Source organism: Crocuta crocuta, unplaced genomic scaffold (assembly GCF_008692635.1).
Source record: "Crocuta crocuta isolate KB4526 unplaced genomic scaffold, BGI_CrCroc_1.0 scaffold179, whole genome shotgun sequence".
In the NCBI taxonomy this organism is placed as follows: domain Eukaryota; kingdom Metazoa; phylum Chordata; class Mammalia; order Carnivora; family Hyaenidae; genus Crocuta; species Crocuta crocuta.
The window spans coordinates 2,985,446-3,008,893 of NW_027551568.1; the positions used below are offsets into that span (position 1 = coordinate 2,985,446).

The 23,448-nt window shown below is 60.0% G+C and overlaps 2 protein-coding genes across 2 annotated transcripts in view; one reads left to right on the forward strand and one right to left on the reverse strand.

Annotated features, from left to right (window-relative positions):
• Positions 1-1,529, reverse strand: part of TRMT44 (tRNA methyltransferase 44 homolog) — a 37,170-nt gene extending 35,641 nt beyond the window's left edge. Inside the window, exons 1-2 of the mRNA XM_077750373.1 lie at positions 1,461-1,529; positions 282-405 (exon numbers count right to left, since the gene is read on the reverse strand). Coding sequence (XP_077606499.1) covers positions 282-405; positions 1,461-1,529 — 193 coding nt within the window. The remainder of the gene's footprint in view (positions 1-281; positions 406-1,460) is intronic.
• A 3,484-nt stretch (positions 1,530-5,013) lies between these two features.
• Positions 5,014-23,448, forward strand: part of ACOX3 (acyl-CoA oxidase 3, pristanoyl) — a 30,091-nt gene continuing 11,656 nt past the window's right edge. The window contains exons 1-11 of the mRNA XM_077750581.1: positions 5,014-5,171; positions 5,507-5,740; positions 6,724-6,798; positions 7,096-7,185; positions 9,324-9,467; positions 12,744-12,832; positions 15,709-15,805; positions 17,415-17,597; positions 19,275-19,397; positions 20,946-21,066; positions 23,314-23,436. Coding sequence (XP_077606707.1) covers positions 5,028-5,171; positions 5,507-5,740; positions 6,724-6,798; positions 7,096-7,185; positions 9,324-9,467; positions 12,744-12,832; positions 15,709-15,805; positions 17,415-17,597; positions 19,275-19,397; positions 20,946-21,066; positions 23,314-23,436 — 1,423 coding nt within the window. The 5' untranslated portion in view covers positions 5,014-5,027. The remainder of the gene's footprint in view (positions 5,172-5,506; positions 5,741-6,723; positions 6,799-7,095; positions 7,186-9,323; positions 9,468-12,743; positions 12,833-15,708; positions 15,806-17,414; positions 17,598-19,274; positions 19,398-20,945; positions 21,067-23,313; positions 23,437-23,448) is intronic.

Here is a 23,448-nt window from a genome sequence, read left to right on the forward strand (position 1 = left end):
TGGACGGCGCGGGGGCCCAGCTGCCCCTAAGAGCGAGCGAGGTCCAAGGTCGGATTCCGCGGGGCCGAGGGGCGCGGAGGCCACGTGACCAAGTGCCTGGCCTGAGCTGGGGCGGGGGGACGGGGGGCGGCAGGTGCAAAGGCCCAAGGGCACAACCCATTCCCAACGTGGGGGTGCTGGGGGCGAGACTGCAAGCGCCGGGGACCTGGCCACTAAACGTGCCAGACGGTCTGAGGAGTTCAGACATTTGCCCCCGAGGTCACCACACAGGTGTCACCTACAGGGAGAATGACCAGAGCAGATCTTCTCTTCTGCCCCTGAGAGGAACTTGAATGTGGACCGCTGTTGCTCTTGCAGTGATTCCCTGCTGGGGGCCGCGCCGGTGACCCCATGAATTGCAGCAGCCTAGACAGTAGACAGCGGAATCGCCTTACCGTGGGGTCACCCTGACACAGAGGTGAGGTGACAGGCCAAGTCCACCCAACTCATAGCGCTAATTTTGGCATCTCACCCCAGGCATTGTGGTTGTGCTATTGGTAACCACCGGTGCCGTGGGACCTGGGGATCTTGGTGGCGGCTCTGGGTCNCGTGCAGCCTGAGGTTGCTCGTAATGGAGGCCTTAATCTCAAAATGATGTTACTTAGGCTCTTCACTGTGAGATCATGACCTGAGCTGAAGTCAGACACTCACTGAGCTCCCCAGGTGCCCCATGTGCCTTTCTTTCTTATTAAAAAAATTTTTTAAAACATTTATTCCTTTGAGAGACAGAGAGAACAGAGCGTGAGCAGGGGAGGGGCAGAGAGAGAGGGAGACACAGAGTCCGAAGCAGGCTCCAGGCTCTGAGCTGTCAGCACAGAGCCCGACGCGGGGCTTGAACTCCCGGACTGAGAGATCATGACTGGAGCCAAAGTCGGACGTTTAACCGACTGAGCCACCCAAGTGCCCCTCCCCCTTTTTTTCTTTGATGAAGTTTAATTTGGCTACTTTTTTTTTTAAAGATATATATATATGTTTTATTTATTTCTAGGAGAGAGAGAGAGACAGCGTGAGCAGGGGAGGGTCAGAGAGAGAGGGAGACACAGACTGAAACAGGCTCCAGGCTCTGAGCTGTCAGCACAGAGCCCGACGCGGGGCTCGAACCCACGAACCGCGAGATCATGACCTAAGCGAAAGTCGGACGCTTAACGGACTAAACCACCCAGGCGCCCCTTGGCTACTTTTTTTTATTATTATTTTTTTAATGTTTTATTTCTAGGAGAGAGAGAGAGACAGCGTGAGCAGGGGAGGGGCAGAGTGAGAGGGAGACACAGAGTCCGAAGCAGGCTCCAGGCTCTGAGCTGGCTGTCAGCACAGAGCCCGACGCGGGGCTCGAACCCACGAACCGCGAGAGCATGACCTAAGCGAAAGTCGGACGCTTAACGGACTAAACCACCCAGGCGCCCCGTGAAGTGCTATCTTACTGTGGTTTCAATTTGCACTTCCCCGACGGCCGGTGATGTGGGGTGACTTTCCATGTGCTCGTTGGCCATTGTGGTATCTTTGGGGAAACTACTTGAGGCCTTTAAATCGGGTTATTTGGCTTCATTACTAAGATTCTCCATACAGTCTGGGTACAAGTCCCTTATCAACACCAGATTTGCAAATCTCCATTCTCTGGTTTGTCTTTTCACTTACAGAAATTTTTTTTTAAGTTTATTTTTGAAGGAGAGAGACAGAGTGTGAGCAGGGGAGGGGCAGAGTGAGAGGTAGACACAGAATCTGAAGCAGCTCCAGGCTCCAGGCTGTCAGCACAGAGCCCGACGCGGGGCTTGAACTCACGGACTGAGAGATCATGACCTGAGCCAAAGTCGGACGCTTAATGGACAGAACCACCCAAGAGCCCCTCCCCCTTTTTTCTTCGATGAAGTTTAATTTGGCTACTTTTATAGCTTGTGCAAGAAGGCTTTGGCTAACCTGAGATTGTAAAGATTTACGTTTTCCTCTTAGAGGTTTTAGTGTTAAATTTTACATCTAAGTCTGTGTCCCTTCCGAGTTAAGTGGTGTGAGTGTGTGTGTGTGTGTGTGCGCGTCTAAAGAATTGGCCCCCATTCCTTTGCACGTGGACATTGGGGTGCTGGCACCATTTGAGAAAAGACTGTTCCTTCCCCAGGATATCGTCTCGGCGCGCTTGTCCCAAAGCAGTCGACCCTCCTTATCGGGGTTACGTAGGTCTCTCTCACGTAGGCGTATGCCAGACTCTCAGTTCTGTTCCGTCCTACACGCGTGTGTCTTTATGCCGACACCGTGATGTTTTCATCACTGTCACTTTGCGCTAAGTCCTGAAGTCAGGCCTAATGGATTCTCCAGCTTTGTTCCTTTTCCAGGAGGTTTGGTCTCCTCTGGGTTCCTTACATTTCCATATGGATTTTAGGATCGGCTTTTTACTTCCTGCAGAGGAAAGCCCGCTGGGATTTTGTCTGGGGCCCCAGGGGCTTTGCAGATCACTTGGGAAGTGTCGGCTTCGTAACCTTATCGAGCCCTCTGATTCCTGAGCGAGGGGTTCCTTTCCGTTTTTTTCAGGTCTCAGGTTTCTTTCAAAAATGCTTTGTGGCTTTTAGAGGGAGAGTCTTACACTTTTTTTGTTGAATGTATTATCTTTGATGCTGTTGTAAATTGAATTTTGTCGCAATTTCGTTTTGAGTTGTTTATCGTTACAGTATGGAAATACAGTTAATTTTGTAGCCTGTCAAGTGACTTAACTAATTTGTTCTGATGGTTTTTTAGTGGTTTCCTTAGGATGTTCTGTATACGAATTCGTATCATCTGCAGATAAGAGGTAGGTTTCTGATGAGGCTTTTGCTTTCATTTTCTCGCGTAACTGCAGTGGCTTGAACGTCCAGCACTGGGTTGATCAGGGGAGGCGGAGCGGACATCTTTGTCTCGGTCCTGATGGTCAGAGAAAGGCGATCAGTCCTTCTTACTGAAGCGTGAGAAGAGCCCTGGGCATTTTGTAGATGTCCCTCACCAGGTGGGGTGGGGAGTTCCCTCCTGTTCCCACTTTGTGGAGAATCTCACAAAGCATGCGGGATTTGGTCCAATGCTTTCCCTGCACACGTGGACACAATCGCGTGTGTCTCTCCTTTATTCTCCTGGCGTGGCGTCGAACGCCAAGTGACTTCCAGGTGTTGGCCTGGCCTTAACGTCCGGGGGCACGTGTCCCTCGTCACCATGTGTAGTCTTTCCTGTGTGTTGCTAGATCCCATCTGCCCAAACTTACCAAGGATTTTTGCATCTGTGTTCGCCAGGGATGCAGGTCTGGTTTTCCTTTCTCAAGGTGTCTTTGGTTTTGCATTTGAGGTCCTGCTGGCTTTAAGGGACACCCTGCTCCTGTGTTTTGGAAGACTTTGTGGACAATTGGAATTTTTCTTTAAATGTTTGTTAGAATTCACAATCGAAGCCCTGTGGCTTTTCTTTGTGGGCAGTTTTTTAATTTTTATTTAAACATTTCTATTTGAGAGACAGAGAGATAGAGCATGAGTGGCAGAGGGGCAGAGAGAAAGGGCGACACAGAATCTGAAGCAGCTCCAGGCTCTGAGCTGTCAGCACAGAGCCTGACACGGGGCTGGAACCCATGAACCATGAGATCATGACCTGAACTGAAGTCGGACGCTTCACCGACTGGGCCCCCAGGCGCCGCAGAATCGTTGTTTCTTAGGCTCAGTGGTAATGCCCCCTCTTTGATTCCTCATTGTAGTAATTTGTGTGTTCTCTCTCTCTTTTTTTTAATGTTTTATTTTTGAGAGAGAGACAGAGATAGCGTGAACAGGGGAGGGTCAGAGAGAGAGGGAGATACAGAATCTGAAGCAGCTCCAGGCTCTGTGCTGTTAGCACAGAGCCTGATGCTGGGCTCGAACCGATGAACCGTGATATCATGACCTGAGCCGAAGTCGGACGCCTAACTGACTGAGCCCCCCCAGGCTCCGCGTGTGTTCTCTCTTTTTGATCGGCTCAATCTAGCTACAAGTTTGTCAGTTTCGTCAGTCTTTCTAGAGAACTGGCATTCTGTTGGTTTTCTCTGTTCTCCTCTTTTCTGTTCCAGCGATGTTCACGCCATCATCACGTTCTTCCATCTGCTTGCATCTGGTTGAGTTTGTGCTGATTCTTCTCTGTTGTCAGGTGGTACCTGTTGGGGTTGGGGGGCTTGGGCTCAGGAGCTGCCTCTCTGCAGCCCCAGGAGCTCCAGGCTGTCCATCCCTCAGCAGGGACGGGAGCACAGGCTCGCACCTTGGGGGAGGGTTCTGGAAAAGACGGTCCCTGCCCCCCAGGCGGGTGCTTGGAAGGCCCCGTCCCAGCTTTCACCTCCCACGTGGAAGCACCGGGTTCTTTCATCAAGAGGTCAGGTTCCACTGCTTATCAGCAAACTTGAGCAACTGTCCTCAGAGTCCAGCGTCCGGGATGGCGGTCAGCTGACATGTGCAGGCGTCCCGGAGGCTCACAGCGCTCAGCGCGGGTCCGTGCCCAGGGCTCTCTTGTCGTCCCTCCGGATTGGTGCTGGCAGGTGCCTCCCGTCCACCCCGGCCGATCAGGGCACTGTGAGAAAGGAGTAGTCCCCTGTGATCGGTCAAGGGGGCTGGGCCACAGGGCCCCCGCCTGACACGTGGGAAGCCAGACACATGTTTGTCAGGAGAGGCCAGGGCACCAGAGCCTGTTCAGAGGCTCCCTGGCAGAGGTCCCGCGTGCGGGAGGGCTGCCTGTGCGGCCTGAGTGGACCGGCCAGTGCTGGTCGGACTCCAGAGGGAGGCTCTGTGGACCATGGGGGCCCTCGGGGATGGGTCTGGTCGTCCTGCGAGGGCGAGTCGGCCCCTTGCCGTCGGCCGCCTCCTGACCGTCTCTCTGGGGAAGGTGGCTGTGAGCTCTCGTGCGGTGACTCTGTCTTGCGGGCCCTTCCGAGTCCGGCTGCGTGTCCCCGGCCTGTCGCACGACTGCTGTGGGCAGGTGGGTGGGCAGAAGCGACTCGGTGTCTGTCTCCTGCAGGCTGATACGCGGCGATGGCGCCCCCGTTGGAAGGCAGTGCTGACGCCCTGTTCCCGGACCTGCCCCGGGGGCCCCTGCAGGCCTACCGCGCCCGAGCCTCCTTCTGCTGGAAGGAGCTGGCGCTGTTCCTGGAGGGAGAGGACACGCTGCGCCTGAAGGTGAGGCTCCGGGCGGCACGCCGGGTGCCTGGCCCGCGGGCATGGGTGGGCCACGGGGTCCCCGGAGACCCCTAAAGACCCCAGCTAGTCCCCAGTCTGGCCTGTGTCCCGCGAGCCCCTGGGCGAGCCATTCCAGCCCTGGCAGGGGTACAAGTGGGTGAAGCCTCTGAGGCCTTGGTCCCCTGCCTGCGACTGGAGGGCCTGCCTCTGGCCCCGGGTTTCCGGGCCGGGCCGTGTCCCGCGGCACCAGCAGCCTCGAGAGGAGCTGGAGCCACGGCGCAGGGGGCGTCCGTCCTCTGCCTCCAGGTGGCCCAGTCCCCGTCCTGCATTTCCAGAAGACCATCTTCTCGGCTCTGGAGAACGACCCCCTGTTCGCCCTCCCCCGCGGGGGCCGTCTCTCCCTGGAGAAGTACCGAGAGCTGAACTTCCGACGCTGCAAGTGGATCCTGGAGCGCAGCCTGGTCCGCGTGGAGGACATGGTGCAGAGCCCTCTGTCCACCCTGACGCTGATCACCTGCCTGGGCATGTACGACTGGTCGCTGGCCATGAAGGTCTTGCTGCACTTGCTGGTGAGTGGGCAGCGCTGAGCCCGAGGGGACCGTGCCCTTCCTGTGTCACGTGAGGGCGGAGGCCAGCGTGCCCGAGCCGGGCGGGAGGAAGAGGTGCAGGAAAGGAGGTCCTCGTCCCCGTGAAGGAGGCAGAGCGCTGAGACGCAGACACCGCCCACGGGTGCAGGGGTTTGCTCGCCCGTTGGGCTTCGCATGTGTGTTTGGGAAGCATTTCTTTTAAGAGACCTTCTTGGGGCTTGAACTCACGATGGTGAGACGAAGAGCCGTGTGCTGGACTGACCGAGCCAGCCAGGCGTTCCTCTTTTAAGAGGTTGCTGAAAAATAACATAGGAGGGGCACCTGGGGGGCTCAGTGAAGCGTCCGGCTTCGGCTCAGGTCAGGATCTCACAGTTCGTGGGTTCGAGCCCCACGTCGGGCTCTGTGCCGACAGCTCGGAGCCTGGAGCTTGTTTCGGATTCTCTGTCTCCCTCCATCTCTATCTGCCCCTCCCCTGCTTGTGCTCTCTCTGTCTCTGAAAAGTAAACTTTAAAAAATAATAAATAATACAGGAAACAAAAACAAAGATTAGAACGTGTAGGCAGATCTTGTGACATTTGAGGGGAAAGTCCAGCTTTTTCAGCTGTGTGAGCAAATTTGCACACGTGAGTCCTCGACGAGAGTACCGTGCATGTGAAAGCCCCAGAAGAGGGGGAGCGTTGGGGGACTTTTTTGCTTTATGCCAAAAAAACTTAGTGCTCCCGCTGCCGGCTCACGGGCAGAGGTGGGGGGATGTGTGGCCGGTGGCACCCTCGTTCCCTCCCCTGCCTGGCCCCTCGGGACCCCACGCAGGCATCCCAAGTGTGCAGAGCTTCTGCCGAGCTCACTGGATGCGAACTCCCCCTCCCTCCACTTCCCCACCACGGGTGTCAAAGGGCACGTCGCTCCCGAGGCCCCAAGACCCCAGGACTCGTTAACCTGCTTATCCAAGGACTTAATATTTTCAGATTTTTGGGTTCGCGATTTACAACTCTGGTTCCGAAAGACATTTAGAATACCTTCCCAAGATCTTCAACATGGAGGTGAGTTCAGAGTCCTGGCGGGTCGTGAGCCTGCGGTCCCCGGATGTCTGCCAAGGGCTGCGTGCAGGAGGGGTCCCGGGGGGCCGTGCCTGGCTCTGCACCGCTCTGGCGAGGCCGCCGCCTCCGCTAACCTGCCGTCCTCACGGGCTGGGGGACGCAGTGTCCCCGAGACCCTGGTGGGCTGGGGCAGCGGGGATTCAGTGCTTGGGCCTGCGGTTCCGGCCCCCGAGGAAGGGCGCTGCCGCGGGCCCTGCTGGAGCCTGTCTTGCCTGACGCCGTTCTGTGCTTCTGCGTTAGATATTTGGATGTTTTGCTGTGACTGAAGTGAGTCACGGGAGCAACATCAAGGGCATCCGAACGACCGCTCACTACGACCCGGCCACTGAGGTAGGTGCCATGGCCCCGTCCCCGCGGCGTCCCTATGCTGGGAAGCCCGTCCGCGTACACGTGTGCTTCTGATGCGCACGGTGAGGCTTGTCGCCCCGGAAGGTGGAGGCCTGGGGGGGTGGGGAGAGGGTTTCTTTTTTTGTTCACCGGGCGGCCCGCCTGCGGGGTTTGCACGGCCCAGTTCGTTTACAAGGCAAACAGCGTGGAGACGCTTCCCACCCGCCCTGGTGCCTTGCTGGCTGCTGTGTCCCCGTCTGTGGCCGGGCCTGCCTTGCTCACTCCTGCCCCCGCGGCTGTCCCCTCCGGCCCCGCCGCCCTCTGCGTCCCGTGGCCCGTGCGCGGACCCATGGGGTGTTGGCGCTGCCGCCCACCGCCCGCACGCTCCAGCATCTCTGCGAGCCCAGCTGTGCGCGGGTGCCGTTCTCGGGCTGCGGCCCCAGATAGGCTCGTGGTTCACCGGGTGGCCGGTGCTGCGGAGGGAAGCGGGGGCAGGGAGAGCATGGGCGCAGGGGTCCGTGGCCTCTGTGGTGGGCACTCCCGCCCCATGGCCCCCCTCCCATCGCTGGGTCAGCCTTGTCTGCTCCTCTGAGGACACGGCCTCTGCTGCTCTTTCCCTACCTGCATTTCAGGAGCTCTTCCGCCCCCCGTTGGAAGTGTGGTTTGCAAGAGTCTGTGTCCCGGGAAGTAAGGCCCTGTGCTTCTGTATTCGTGCTCCGTTCATTCATTCATTCAACGATGTGGGCAGCAGGCGCTGTGGGCCGAGGGGCTGCGTGCCGGCAGTGCAGAGAGGCGTGAACCCGAGGGGAGCCCCCGGCGGGGCGGGGGGGGGGCTGTGGTCCCGCACACCAGAGAAAGGTGGACAGAGGGCTGACTGGCAACAGCCCTCTGGGGTTTTTTATTGGCTTTTCAGCCAACAGATACCTTTTTATTTTTTTAATTTTTAAATGTTTTTTTATTTCTGAGAGAGAGAGAAAGGGGGACAGAGCATGAGTGGGGGGAGGGGCAGAGAGAGAGGGAGACACAGAATCTGAAGCAGCTCCAGGTTCTGAGCTGTCAGCACAGAGCCCGACGTGGGGTTCGAACCCATGAACTGTGATATCGTGACCTGAGCCAAAGTTGGACGCTTAACCGACTGAGCCCCCTGGGAGCCTGAAGCCCTGTGGCCGCTGGTCAGGCACCACTTTCAGGGATGGGGCACCTAGCAGGGAAAGGGACGGACGAATCTCTGCTCTGGGGGATCCCTTGTGCCAGAGGGGAGACCTGGACAGATGGCAGCAGGGAGCAGTTGGTGTGCCAGGGGTCTGTGGAGACGGGGAGGGGGGCAGTGTGCCCCGTGCAGGTGTGACAGGCTGGGACTGCGGTCCCCCCCCACATTTATTTAGTGGGGCGTCAGCATCTGCGAGGCAGTCATGTGGGGCACTGGGAATCCACGACCCCGTGCACACTGGTGGGCAGCACAAGGGGGACCCTGCCTGTGGGGAGAGGGGCACCCCCTGGCGTCTGCCTGCGGTGGTGGCCTGCGGTTACACGGGAGGTGGCTGCCGTCACACTCTGGCTTCGTCCAGCTGCCGAGCACCCCCAGCCCTGGAGTGGCTCATGGGCTCCCTGGCCCCCAGCCCTGCCCCCCCGTTCCTCCTCCGCTCGTCTCCTGCCTCGCCGAGCAGCCAGCGAGCCTCCCAGCCCCTCTGGTGGCCCCCGGGTTCATTCACCCTGACCTTTTGAGGGTCTGCCTCGTGCTCCTCATGAAGCTCGTGGGCTGGGGGGTGGAGGGGGGGAAGAGACACAGCGCTTCATTTGTTAGAGCCCAGGGAGGGGTCAGGGAGGAGCACACGGGGGGGGGTCCACGTGAAGGCCGCGGCAGGGAAGGCTCACCCAGAAGGCCGGTGTCGCGGTGGCCACTCCCCGGGGAAGTGTGCGTATGCTTCGTCATCTGACACCGGAGTCCCCATTTCCCACCTGCGTGTCTCCGTGAGGTCCCGACCCCCAGGGATGCTCTCTGTTGACAGCTCNAGCCTTCACTCCGTTCTGCCCTTCCTCGGGGGCTGTGAGCAGAGAACGTTGAGTTCTGCACGTGTTTCACTTGCTAATTAGAACTTGGACCACAACTCGAACCCTTCTCGTTTCTCTCCCTCGTGCAGGAATTCGTCCTCCATTCCCCGGACTTCGAGGCCGCCAAGTTCTGGGTGGGCAACATGGGCAAGACGGCCACCCACGCCGTGGTGTTTGCCCAGCTGTACACGCCCGGAGGGCACTGCCACGGCCCACACGCCTTCGTGGTGCAGGTGAGGGGCTCTCGGTGGGCGGGGTCGCCCTCGGCAGTGAGGTGGTGGCGGCTCTGCATCCCAGCGGGGGGGTGGGGAGTGCTGCTGGCTTCCCGTGAGCCCACTGCAAGGACGAGGTGGGCACCCTGTAACGCACGGGACGGCTGCCCTCCCCCCGAGGGGGTTACCCAGGCCCCGACTGCAGGGCTCGTGGCCTTGCTTGCTTCCCGGCCCCCCTTCCTGAGGTTCTGACCCAGCACGTGTGAGGTGGCCTCCAGGTCTGACGTCAAGTCTGACTCGGGGGCCTCAATGTCCCCTGCTCCCGGGTCACACACAGGAAGCTACTGCCAAGGGGGCGCCTGGGACGACGGCCGGGCCCGGGCTGCTTGCCTCCCTGGTGAGGCCCATCTCCCGACCGCCTGGGGCCGCTGCGGTGTCCCCGAACCTGGAGCTTGCGGAAGCCCACCCAGGGCCTCTCTGTGCTGGCGCCCCAAATCCCGACTGCGGCCCCACTCCCTGTACCCCTGACCCTGCTGACATTCTTGTTAAGACCTTCCCAGTGAGGGGCTCTCGGGAGAGAAGAAAGTCAGCCGTTTCTTTTTGTCCTAGTTGAGGTGAAATTCACGTAACACCAAGTGAACAGGTTGGGGGTGTTTGGCACGTCCCTGGTGTGGGGCGTCCACCCCCATCCCTAGTCCTAGAGCGTGNCCGCAGCTGCTCACCTGCCGTCTGCCTCGGCGCACTCACCTGGGCTGCACACCCCACAAGCAAGGAGCCCCCAGCGTGAGCTTTTGTGTCTCAGCCTGTGTCCTTGAGGCCACCAGTGTTCTAAGATGTGTCAGAACTTCTTTGCTTTTTAAGGCAGAATGAGCTGTCGTGTGGACGGACCCGCTTGTTAATGGAAGTTCCGGATGTTTTCACCTCCTGTCTGTCATGAAAGTCTGCTGTGAACGTTCGTGGGCTTGTGTCTGTCCACGCGTGTTCTCAGTGCCTGGGGGCCCACACCCCGGAGTGGACCTGCTGGGTCCTGGGCCGCTCCGGGTTTGAGGAACTGCCGTCCAGCTTCCCATGGTTCTGCCAAGTTACATGCCCATCGGGAGCGTGTGAGGGTTCCGACTGTCTCCTATCCTCACCCACGCATTTTCCTTTCTGTCTTGAATACGCACGCTGGTGGGCACGGGTTAGCATTCGTTGTGCTTTTAATGTGCATTTCCTTTTTTTTCCCCCCCCGAGTGCACAGGGGAGAGGGGCAGAGGGAGAGAGAGAATCCTCGGCGCGGAGCCAGACAGGGGGCTCGATCCCATGAGTCGTGGCCTGAGCTTAAATCAGGGGTCAGACATTCAGCTGACCGAGCCCCCAGGTGCCCACTGATTTCCATTTTCTTAATGACCATAATACCGAACGCCTTTTCCTGTGCCAGAGGGCCGCGTGTGTATTTTCTTTGGAGCGACGTCTGTTCCAGTCCTTTGCCCCGTGGAAGTACGCCAGGACCTCCCCCGCGGGACAGCCACAGGCTGGCTGCTGGGAGCTGGCTGGCGGGGCCAGCTGGGCCGCTGTCCCGTGGGCGGTTGGGGCAGTAACTGAGTCTGCTCAGGGGAGTGGGCTTGGCTTTCTCAGGCCGGTCCCGGGCTGGCGGCAGGACGGAAAGTGGGGACACTGTCAGCCACCCGTCCGGCCCTGACCGACGGTCACGGGCTTCTTGCACGGACTCCTGTGCCGCTTGCTGCAGGCGGCGGGTCAGAGTCCCCGTCACGCGGTCGGGTAGCCGTCCATTGGTATGGTGCGTTTGGTCTCTTTCAGTCCATTTCTTTCTTTTTGTTTTAAGTGTATTTATTTTGACAGACAGAGAAGGCAAGTGTGCACACGCAGGAGAGGGGCAGAGAGAGAGAATCCCAAGGAGGCTCCGCGCTGTCAGTACAGAGCCCTGGGGTCGTGGGTCCCTAGCACAGAGCCCACTGGGTCCCTAGCACAGATATGGGGGGGAAGCTCTGGGCCCCTAGCACGGAGTCGGTGGGGGGGAAGCTCCAGGTCCCTAGCACAGATTTGGGGGGAAAGCTCCGGGTACCTAGCACGGAGTCGGGGTGGGGAAGCTCCGGGTACCTAGCACGGAGTTGGGTGCGGGGGACGCTCCGGATCCCTAGCACGGAGTCGGTGGGGGGAACCCTGGGTCTCTAGCACGGAGTCAGAGGGGGTAGCTCTGGGTCCCTAGCACGGAGTCAGGGGGGAAGCTCTGGGTCCCTAGCACGGAGTCGGGGCAGGGAGAAACTCTGGGTCCCTAGCACAGAGTTGGTGGGGGTCAGGCTCCGGGTCCCTAGCCCATAGTCGTGAGGGGGGAAGCTCTGGGTCCCTAGCATGGAGTCGGAGAGGGGAAGCTCTGGGTCTCTAGCACGGAGTTGATGGAGGAGGGAAGCTCCGGGTCCCTAGCACGTAGTCGGGGCAGGGAGAAACTCTGGGTCCCAAGCACGGAGTCAGTGTTGGGGGGAAATTCTGGGTCCCTAGCACAGAGTCGGGGGGGGGAAGCTCCGGGTCCCTAGGATGGAGCCGGGGGAGGAAGCTCCAGGTCTCTAGCACNAGTCGGTGGGGGAGAAACTCTGGGTCCCTAGCATGGATTTGCGGGGGAAGCTCCGGGTCCCTAGGAGGGAGCTCACACAGTGGGGAGCCGTCGGCCAGCCGCACCTGTGTTTGGGTAAGCGTGTTTGCCAGATGGCCACAGCTAATGGCAGGCAGGTTCTCCCCCGTACGTACGTCCTGCCCCATCATGTCACTGCAGCCCGGCCCCAGCCCTGGGGCTGACCTGTATGTGACGTGGACGTTCCTGATGGTCTCCGGGCTGCAGGGACCCCTCAGCTGCTCGCCAGGCACTGCCGGGACCCAACCGCACAAACCGGGGCCCTAGAACGACAGGCATTTATGGTCCTGGAGGCAAGGAGTCTGAGATCGTGTTGCAGCCCCCTGCCCTCCCCTCCCCCGCCCCCAGGCTCCTGTTCCTGCCTCGTCCAGCCCCTGGTGGCTGCGCCCTCCTCTGCCCACGTCGTCTGCTCCTCTGTCTCTTGTAGGACACCTGTCGTTGGATTTGGGCCCAGCTGGGTATTGGGGGGCGCCCTCATTTCCATGTCCTTCTCTTAATGACAGTTGTGAAGACCACAGATGAGGTCGTGGTTTTGAAGGACGCTGCTCACCCCCAGCAGATCCACGAAGGGGGCCCACGGCTCAGTCCCTGGGGTTTTGTGACGGATTCGTTGTGATTCTTGTGTGGCCCTAACACTTGCCGTTGGCTGTCCTCTGTGTCGTGTACAGATCCGGGACCCCAGGACCCTGCTCCCCATGCCGGGTGTGATGGTTGGCGACATTGGCGAGAAGCTCGGGCTGAATGGCGTTGACAACGGGTGCGTGTGCGCCGTGGCCTCGATGGCCACTGTGTCCCCTGCAGGGTCGCCGCCGGAGGCTCCTCGTCGGGACTCTGGTCCCTGCCAGTTCCACCATGTGAGCTCACCGGGACCTTAGTGCTGACCCCACCCTCCTAGATGCCTGCGGGGCCAGGGGAACACGGTGGGAACGCACACCTCACCTGTCACTTGAGAGCTGTGTCACACCTCCCCGTGTCACACACAGCCTGTATCACATGCACACACTCATGGGCACCCCGTGTCACACACCCTGTGCCCCACACACCCTGTCACAATACTGTGTCACAGGCACACACCATCTCATGGACACCGTGTGTCACATATACCCTGTGACTCACCACCGTCACCCTCCCACCCGCAGCCTGGCCGCCGTCTGTTTCTGGAACAGCTTTCGTGGCCTGTACGTGCTCCGACGAGAATGTGTGAGATGTGCTCTCACTTAAAGGCCAGCAAATCCTTTCACAAGTAGACATGTGTTCCCACTCACTCCAGCTCCGGGCGGCCCGAGGGGGAAGGGTTTCCATTGCTCAGAGGGGCACTGGCAGTTTACAGCTGTGCGTGAAAAAGCTTTCCTCGGCTTCCAGGCAGAAGCCGGGGCCCTCTAGGGTGCTGGCGCCCAGTCTGCTCTTAAAACGTGGGTGTCTGCACTCATGGCCCGGGGGGGCCTCCTCGGGCCCCCCGCGGCCTCCCCCGAGGCCAGTCGGAGCCACCCACCAAGGCCCAGACGCAGCGGCCGCTCCCGATGGGGCCTCCTGGGCTCCCAGGCTCCTGGCCAGACCTGCCGCAGAGCCCGGCTGCAGTGGCCCTGGTTTCGTGCGCAGGATGGTGGCCCACGGAGCTTGGATGCGCCAGGGGCCCAGCGGCCAGCCGAGCGTCCCTCACCTGCCCCCGCCCTCGGTGCCTCCTAAGGAATTTGGGAGGGGGCCCGCCCTGCGCGCAGCCCCCGCCTCTGCTCTTCCCCGGGGCCCTGGCAGGTGCGCCACCTCTCTCCCGCGAGGCCGGCCGGGACGCAGGGGGCGGCCCACCGCGTGGCTCTCTGTAGGCATCCGCCCGGTGCCAGGCCCGACGGCCCCACCGTGAGAGGGTGATTCGGACCCATGGAAAGTGGCCCGGAGAAGTAGGTGGCTGAGTGAGGACGTGGATGGTGGGCAGTCACCTCAGAGCGGGGTGGGGCGTGGGGAGACCGCCGGTGCCCACTGCAGGGGTGAGAGGGGAGTCCCGACGGGCCTCTGGAGGAGGTGGTGGGCCCTGAGGGCCGCCTGCGCAGGGGCCGCGGGAGAGCCTGGCCTGGCCTGTCCAAAGGCCGCAGCAGGCAACCATCTTTCTGTGGGGCTGGGGCTTGAAGGGACTTGTGCAGGGCGCCCCCGTTCCGGTCCGTTTGGAAAGGTCTGTGCCCCAGGGCTGCAGAGCTGGCCCTGCACGGAGCCCCGCGGTGGTCGTCAGGGTGAACCGGGCCGGAGGGGGGTGCTCCAGAGGAGGATGGACGAGGGAGGAGCGGCCAGGACCTGCTTGGGCAGAGCTGGTGCCTGGCTGTGGGCGGGTGCTTGGTCCCCTCTCGGGAGCGACCGTGACTCCAGCAGGAGCTGGCATGAGCGCACAGGGGGCTCCCCGTGTCCGCCTTGGCGATGCCGTGCTTTACACTGCGGGCTCCCATGGGTGAGCCGGAGAACATTCTGGATGGTGCCGACAGTGCTCTTGGTCACTGGAGGAGTCGCCGTGAGAACTCTTGATATTTCTTTTTTTTTTTTTAATATTTTTATTTATTTCTAGGAGAGACAGAGAGACAGCGTGAGCAGGGCAGGGTCAGAGAGAGAGGGAGACACAGACTCTGAAACAGGCTCCAGGCTCTGAGCTGGCAGTCAGCACAGAGCCCGACGCGGGGCTCGAACCCACGAACCGCGAGATCATGACCTAAGCGAAAGTCGGACGCTTAACCGACTAAGCCACCCAGGCGCCCCAAGGACTCTTGATATTTCTAAGATGGTTTTGGGGTTTTGCTCAGTTTGCAGAACATCCCGTCCTTTGCCTGACTGTGTCCATTGGACTGTCGTGGATCAGGCTCTCCCTATCTGACGGCCGTGAAAAGTAGCTTCAAGTTCTGACCCCTAAGTGTGTGTGATGACATGTGAGTGAGTCGGCTCTTCTGAGCTCTTCAGAAGAAATGGATTTGTTTGCCTGGGGATCACTGATTCGGCGACGCTGTTCTTTTGTTTGACATGAGTTTTCAAAACCTCAGTCTGTTGATTTTTCACATCGTATTGTGGATTCTGGTATGAGATTGAAGGGTGAGAACCTTAAAAAAATCCGTTCTCTCCTTTTTTGTTGACTAACCAGCTTCTTCCCAGTGGGGTCAGGAACCTGGCTCGTGATTCCCAATACATGGCCGTGTGTTTCCACACAGAGCCCCACCTCACGCACACCACGTTTTTTGATTTAACCTTTTTTTTTAAATTTTCTTTTCATGTTTATTTACTTTTGAGACAGAAACAATGAGAGCAGTGAGGGGGCAGAGAGAGAGGGGGAGACACAGAATCCGAAGCAGGCTCCAGGCTCTGAGCTGTCAGCACAGAGCCCGACGCGGGGCTCAAACAGTGAACCACGAGATCACGACCTGAGCCGACGTCTGATGCTTAACCGACTGAGCCCCCTAGGCGCCCTTATTTGACCTTTTAAGCTAGAACACTCTGTTGGAATTTCTTACCTCTGCTATCTTCTACTGTTTCCGTTTTCTTTGGGGGATTGGCACCCGTTTGGCTTCTCTTTGCTCTTATTCGGCTGGGTTTCCGGAGGGAGAGGAGACCAGCACCTGGGCCAGAGCCCTGTGTAGCCACAAGTCCTGCCGTGTCTCCACACAGATTTGCCATGTTCCACAAGGTAAGGATTCCTCGCCAGGCCCTCCTGAACCGGACTGGAAACGTCACCCCTGAGGGTACCTACGTCACCCGCATCAAGGTACAGGTGTCTCCAGGCGGGGAGGCTTGAGGGTGGAAAGCCCTTGGCTGCACAGGATGCTCGCTGGGCTTGCACGGACGCCCGCCCCAGCCGGGCTGGCCCGGGCTGAACCCTTGGGTCACGTTCCAGTGCCACCGACAAGGAGGGTGGCACTTGGGCCCCTGCACCCCGAGGTCCTGGGCGTGATGACAGACGCCCCCACCCCCAGCCTCCCAGGGTGGGTTAGGGAGGCTGCCCCCTGCTGGTGCTGTTTCTCCCAAAAGGTTTAAGGGTGTAGGCCGTGTGGTGGCCGTCCCCGACGGGGGTGGTAGTGTTCTCTGGCGTCCGGGGCACACCGCATCCCGACGTCCTCTGAGCAGTAGCACACGATGGCCAGGGGCCACGTTGGAGCAGCCAGCCGCCTCCCAGGTCCTGAACCCACGTGTGCCCCTTGGCAGAGGACTGTGTCCAACGACACGCACCACGTGACTAGAGTCAGGATGGCAGGACAGGAAGCGAGTGTGGCAGGGGCGCCGGAGACGGGATGGAAGTCAACAGCGTGAAACCAGAGTGTCTTAAAATCAGAAAGAGTGACCTCGACTATTCATTAGTCGGTGACAGGACAGTGAGGGAATGGAAGGCACATGATGGACAGACGGAGCCAGCATGGGTCAGAGGCCTGGAAGCCCGTGGAAGGGGTCCTCAGAGGACGCAGGAGGGGCTGAAGCAGAGCGAGAGGGGGCGGCGTGGGAGCAGCAAGCGTGGGGAGTGTCTGAGGAAGGGAAGACGACCCCACTGAGGGCCCACGTGGTGGCAGGGACGCCCCGCGGGAGCGCACGCAGACACATGCGGTGGAGGCTTTAGGGCGTCTCCCGGAGGAGTGCCCAGGATCTTCCAGAAAGAGTGTGCGGCTCTGACTCCAACGGAGCGAAGCTCCCTGAGCCTCCCGCTTCTCGCAGCTGCACGCAGTGTGTGAGGAGGAGGCGGCGGGGTAACCCCACAAACCGCCCTTCGTGTCTGGGGCATCGGGAATGCCCTCCACACGCGCAGGCCCACCGCAGGGCCGCGCCAATTCCACGGTGGGTATCGCTGCGGAAGAAAAGTCAGAATGGAAGAAATGAAGCCAGGAGAGGCGGCAAGGGGTGAGGGAGGCCGGGGTGCCCGGAGGACTGAACACTGGTGGCGGGAGGTGCCCCCAGCGTCGCCACTGTGGACCCTCCTGCCCGGGGCCCCAAGACCTGTGGCAGAATGACACGGATGCACACGAGGCCACAGTGAAAGAACACGACCGATGACCAGCAGGGAGGTCGTCTTCCATGGGGAGAGAGGAATGTGGGGGGCCAGGGGTCATGGGAACGGGACGCTGGCACCAAGTGGCAGCACCTCAGCCCGGGGTCCCCACTTCGTGCCCGGCGTGGCTAAGCCTCGGGGACTCCGGGTGGCTGGGAATGGCACCCTGTGGGGCACCGTTCCCTCCACCTGCAGCCGAGTGTCCCCGCTGGGGGCCTCACAACACCCACGCCTCTGCAGCCCAGCCCTCCTGGCGGTCCCGGCCCGGGGGTGCATGGTGGGGGACCCCTGGGGAAGCCGGGTATTGTGCTCACCCTCAGCGCGTGTCCTTTCCCTGTAGGACACCAGGCAGCGCTTCGGAGAGTCCCTGAGCAACCTGTCGTTGGGCCGGGCCACCATCGTGGCCATGTCCATCGTGAACTTAAAGCTGGCCGTTTCCATAGCCCTTCGTTTCTCAGCCACACGGTGTCAGTTTGGGCCCCCGGGTGAGGCTGAGATTCCGGTGCTCGAGTATCAGCTACAGGTATGGCCGTGGCAGTGCCCCTGCCTCTCCCTCCCATTCGGGCGCGCCAGCCGGGCAGGCGGCTTCTCGAACGTGCGTTTTCAGCTGGGGGAGTGTGCACAGGAGCCAGTTAGGCCCCCGGCAAGAGCGTGAGTCTCTCGCTGGTTTATCGCGCAAGCCCTGCGGCTCTGGCGGTGGCTGGACTTGTCCTGGGCCCGCGCTCTCTGACCTCTTCACCGCCTCCCTCAGCAGAGACCCCATGGGGATGATCCGCCGCACACCCGGGGCTTGGGCCGCTTGTTGTGACGTCATTGAGAGGAACAGGAGGGACACTGGTCCTGCCGGCCCTCGGAGAAGAGGCGGCCCGGACAGCAGAGGGGGAACCTTGGCCGCATACCGATGGCCGCTTAGCTTCTGGCAAAGGGAGACCAGACCAGCTTTACCCTGGGGAACACTCGCAGTGCTTGTGGGGTCCCAGCCCCTCCTCCCACGCCTGGCCTCCACGCCTCTTCACACCCCTGGCCTCCACGCCTCCTCACGCGCCTGGCCTCCACGCCTCCTCACGCGCCTGGCCTCCGCACCTCCTCACACGCTTAGCCTTCACGCCTCCTCACACACTTAGCCTTCACCGGGTCGGGTGGAGTTGCGGTTCCCAGTCACAGGTGGGGGCATCAAGGGTCTAATAGGCGGCTCCCGTCCAAGTTCAGCAGCAAGTCTGGCCCCCTCTCGGGCCAAGCGCTGTGTAGGCACAGGTGTGTTTGACTGAGAGCCTGAAGGGAGCCTGAGGGGATCTCGGGTTCTTTGAACACCTCCCGCCAGGCCGCGCGCCTGCTGTAATGACCAGTAAATGAGGAGAAGCCAGCGGTTCGGTCACGACTGTGGCACACACCGTTCCTTCGCCTGCGCGTCCGGGGCCTTTGTGAGGTTGGCGCGCCTGACTGGTCATCACGGGCAGCCTGGCGGTCAGAGAGCCCACTCGGGCCCCTGCGCTCGGGCCCCTGATCCAGCTCCATCCTGCTGGCTGTGTGGCCTCGGGCAGGGCCCCTTGTGGCACCTGTCTGTGGTCTGGTTTTCTCATGGGCCACAACCAATAACACCTCTTTGTGGGGAGACTGAGGATTAGATATGTTAGTCCACGGGGAGCAGCGGGCAGGATGTGTGGCGCTCTGCGCTCAGTACGTGATAGGCGGTGGTGGTGACAGTTGGCGGGGTCCTTTCCTGCTTTCTCCTCCACCCCGTTCTGTCCATGCGGTGCTGAGTGTGCAGACACCCGCTCCCTGCGTGGGCGGGACTCCTGGCTCCCTGTGGGCCTCGCTCCCCATGTGGCTGCGGGGTGATCACTTGATCCCTGGTGGGAACACAGCACAAGCGATCACCTGTCTGGCCAGGCGCCAGCACAGCTGGCGGCCGTCCCCGGTCCCGGGTCGGCTGATATTCACCGTCCCAGGGATCCCTTTGGTGAGACCGGTGAGCGTTGTGCACAGAACGCTTTTGAGCGAGACTGGGCTGGGTTCTCTGTGGGGGGTGGGTTCTCTGTGAGGGGAGGTGGGTTCTCTGAGGAGGAGCTGGTTCTCTGCCAGGGGACGTCTGCCGGGGTGGTGGGTTCGGGAGGGGAGGAGGAGGGTGTTGTCTGCGAGTGGGGGGTGGGCTCCCTGGGAGGGCTGTGCTGTGTTAACGTGAGTGTCTCATTGATTTTAGCAATGGCGCTTGCTTCCCTATCTGGCGACAGTGTTTGCCTTAGACCACTTTTCCAAGTGGCTCTTCCTGAACATGGTGGAGTTTCAGCAAGGCTGCATGGGGACGGACCGAAGCCCCAGGCAGGTGAGAGGTGATTCTCATGTCTCCGTGCCTTTGAACATTGTTAGCTGTCACTGAGGTTGAAGGGCACAGATCCAGCCCGTCTTCCCAAACAGCATCTATCCGTCCACGGCAGCCTTATGGGGCGAACGTGACCGTGTCCTTGGCCATGTACCGCCCGCCCCAACTCAGGACTCTCAGGATTGGCGCTGTGATACGGCCCCCTTGGGTGTGCGTCCGCATTCCCGCTCCTCATGGGTGTGCTCCCGTGACTCCTAATTCCCGTCCGTGAGCTCAGCTGGCCTAATGTTCTCGAAAACATGATGATTTTTCAAAACCCACATCGCTGGCCCCGCCATAGATTTCATGGTTCTGAGCCTTTCGTAAACAATCCTGAAAAGGCCCAGATCTCTCAGGCCGGATTTGAATGGACAGTCAAGGATTTATGTCAGATTTGAGCGTCCACGGAGCTCAGGTGCTACGTAAGGTCATCCTTGGCTGAATTCTGTGTAAACCGTTTACGCTGGGCTTTCTGTAGTCCCCCGTGTTGCCTCCTGGGCACGAGTAAAAACGTGAATCACGAGAAATGGGTTTGAAAACAGGTTAGAAGTCCTGCAGATGGGCGTTACATCAACACCCTAAAAAGCCTGTATTAGATTAACATGTTTCAGAATCCTCAGCGGCGTAAACATCCCGGAGCCAGCAGGCGGTGGGTGGGGTGGGGGCCGCCGGCAGGGCGCGCTGCGGGGCCGAGCACAGGCCCCGGGGTGCTGGGACGGAACATGTCCCCCCCGCCGCCCCCCCTGCCCCCAGCATGAGTCACGGAGGCTCCTGCCAGCCAACGTTGGACTCGCTGTCCTGTTCATGACGTTATAAACAGCAGTCATGCTTTGTTCTTTCTGAAACCCAGTGGCTCAGCCGGAGCCCAGCAGGGCCTGGGAGTGGCCCTGGGCTCAAGCTGAAAACACTGGAAAAACGGACCATCTTATCTAGCAGGGGGTGTGTTCGTCCCTCTTGTTTCTGTTAAATGTTAGGGGGAAGCAAAGGAGATTTGCCCTGAGACGCTGGCCCGGGACACCCTCACAGAGACGACTGTGAACCGCCATCACCTGCGTGGTCTCCTGGGCCCCGGGCCCCCAGCCTGGCTCTATCCTTAGAGGGGAGCACCCTCTCCCCACCTCGCATTTGGGTCTTGCTTTTTTTTCCTCACACAGCGTACCGCTCCATTTCGGGTTCACGAGCTTCATGGAGAGCGAGTTGCTTCTTGCTTCACGGACTCGTCGCTTGTGTGCTTTGTGTCTGTGATTGTCCTTAGGCCCCCTGCGGTCAGTCGCCACACAGGGCTCTGGTCTGTCGGTCGCCGTGAAGCTCTCTGTACCACGGCGTCTCCACTCTGAGGCGAATCCCCCCCATTCAAGCTAAAATTGTTTTCCCCCCTTTCTCCTGCAGTTGCTGGGCGTCTTGGATTAGGCTACAGGGGACATGAGCCCTTGACGCTAGGGGTGACCTGACCTCTGACCTCTGGTGTCAGAGCCTCTTTTCATCTCTTCGTGTTGGCTTTCCCCTCCTAAGGTAGAGCTTGGACGTGAGATCCACGCCTTGGTGTCGGCCGCCAAGCCCCTGGCCTCGTGGATGGTGCAGCGGGGAATTCAGGAGTGCCGGGAGGCGTGCGGAGGACACGGCTATCTGGCGGGTAGGTTTTGGAGAAGCGTGTGATGGTTTCCTGTCCGCAGGCCCTACTTTTGACTCGAGGGGTCCGCAGACTACAGCCAGGGGCCCAAAGTCAGCCACCACCAGTTTTTGCAAATAAAGTTTTATTGGAATGTGGCCATGCCCGTTCGTCCGTGGATTTTCTGTTGCCGCGTTCGCACGATGAACAGAGATGAGAATCTGTGTCGAGCCTGAAATCTTCACCGTCTGGCCTTTCCCAGAGCAGGCTTGCCACCCCCCTGCCCTAGACCGACCCCTCCGCTCTCTGATGATCCCACGTGTCCATCTAGAGATAACGAACTGGGGAGAGACGAGGTGAAGGAGCCAGCAACCAGAGCGGAAAGTACACGACCCCTTCACGGTCTCGTAACTTTCTGGTGAATGACGGCATTAAAATAGCCCTGAGTTTTGTTCTGGTGAAAAAATTCACACACTTAGAAAAAGAGAGTTTTTCTTGGCGTCGGCTGTCATTTGGGCAGCTGGCGTGCAGCAAAGAGAGCCGGCGGCCCGCAGCCTGTGCCCAGCTCCTGCTCTGCCCCTCGCGAGCTGTGGCCGTGCCAGCTGGCTAACCTCGCCGGGCTTCAGTCTCCTGGTCTATAAACCGGGCTGACAGTAGTACCGCGACACAGGCGCGTGCGATGCTGACGTGAGTTACCATGGGTAAAGTGGTCAGAACGGCGTTGGCCTATGGCACATGGCTGTGGGCTTTTACCTGTTGTCACTGTTGGAACTTTTAGTATTCGCACGGGTGCCATTATCGTGGGCGCACGTCCTGTGTGTCACTCTGCAGTAATTAAAAAAAAAATTGTTTAATGTTTACCCATTTTTTTGAGGGAGAGAGAGAGGCAGAGGAGGAGCAGGGAGGGGCAGAGAGGGAGGCACAGAATCCGAAGCAGCCCCAGGCTCTGAGCTGTCAGCACAGAGCCCGATGTAGGGCTCAAGCCCATGAACTGCAAGATCATGACCCGAGCCAAAGTCGGATGCTTAACCAACTGAGCCACCCGGGCGCCCCCAACTCTGCGATAACTGACAGGTAAAATCTAGGTGCCCCCAGAAGGCCACGCACGCCTCCCAGCAACAGAACCACAGCAGCCTCGTTTCAGCGGGTATCCCTAGAAGTGTCACAGGCTCTGCCAGGTTTGAGCATCTCAGTGACGGTTCGTGGATAATCATGTGCTCTCAGCGAGGCTCTGTCCTGTTCCTTGTCATGCGAGCGGCCCGCAGCCGTCCCTCGGCTCCCTCTGCCTCCCCGCTACCTGCTGACAAACCGGTGACCGTGGCTGGGCCTGCGTCCCTCACCTGACTTGTCTGTGCAGTGTCCTGTGCTCTCCGTCTGTTGTTAAGCCTTCTGGAACCGTTGTTAACAGCTGGCCGTTTGGGGCCGTTAGTAGGCTAACGAAGTTGAACGTGTAGCAGTGCAGACAAGGAGAAATACCTGCGTGAGGCGTCCTGAGCACAAACGCCAGGCCGGAACCTGCACGACCTAGCTCAGCGGGGTGGATGTCACGGGCCCTGTCTGGGTTCAATGTCAATTACAAGTTGTTTCTCTGTGGCCTCGCCCGGCTCTTTCTGAGGGAGGTGTCACTATGGCACCGGGCACCGAGTCGGGGGAAAATTATCAGAGTGGCACAGGTGACCACAAGCCCGGCAGAAGCTCTCACACCCTCTCTGGCTCTGTTCCCAGCAGCGCGTGAGCCTGGGAGTCCCCCTGCTTTTCCCTCCAGGCCTGGCCTGGTGTGGAGAACATTCTCGATCAGAGGGTGGAGACCCAGACGGGAGGGTCTAGAAAGCATACCTTATAAAACCGGCAGGGGGATGAAGTCCTGTAACTGGCGGGAGAGACAGCGAAACAAGGCGGAGGTTTGTCTTCAGATACCTGACATCTCTGGACTAAAAAGATGGTTCCCCCCTGGGTGGGCGGCTCTCCCAGGGGCCCCGTGTCTGTCAGCGACCCCCGAGAGGCCCGAGGTCAGCAGGGGAGCCGGCAACGCCAGGCCTTTCTCGAGCGCCGCGCCGTGGGCGTCAGGGCCCCGAGTGCGCGGCAAGCGTGGCTCCTGAAAGACGGAGTGGCCAGGTGGGGAGGACTCAGCCGGGAGGAGCTGGGCCTGGGCGGCCTCCCAGTGCTGCGTCTCTGTCGGGCCCGCTGGGACGCTCGGGTTCCCGGGGTGGGGGCGGCGGGAGCCCTGCCTCACGAGCCCAGGACGTGAGGAAGCACGTGGCTTCGTTGCAGTGAACCGCCTGGGCGACCTCAGGAACGACAACGACCCCAGCTGCACCTACGAAGGAGACAACAACGTCCTGCTGCAGCAGACCAGCAGCTACCTGCTCAGCCTGCTGGAGGACCGGGGCCAGGGTGAGGCCCCGC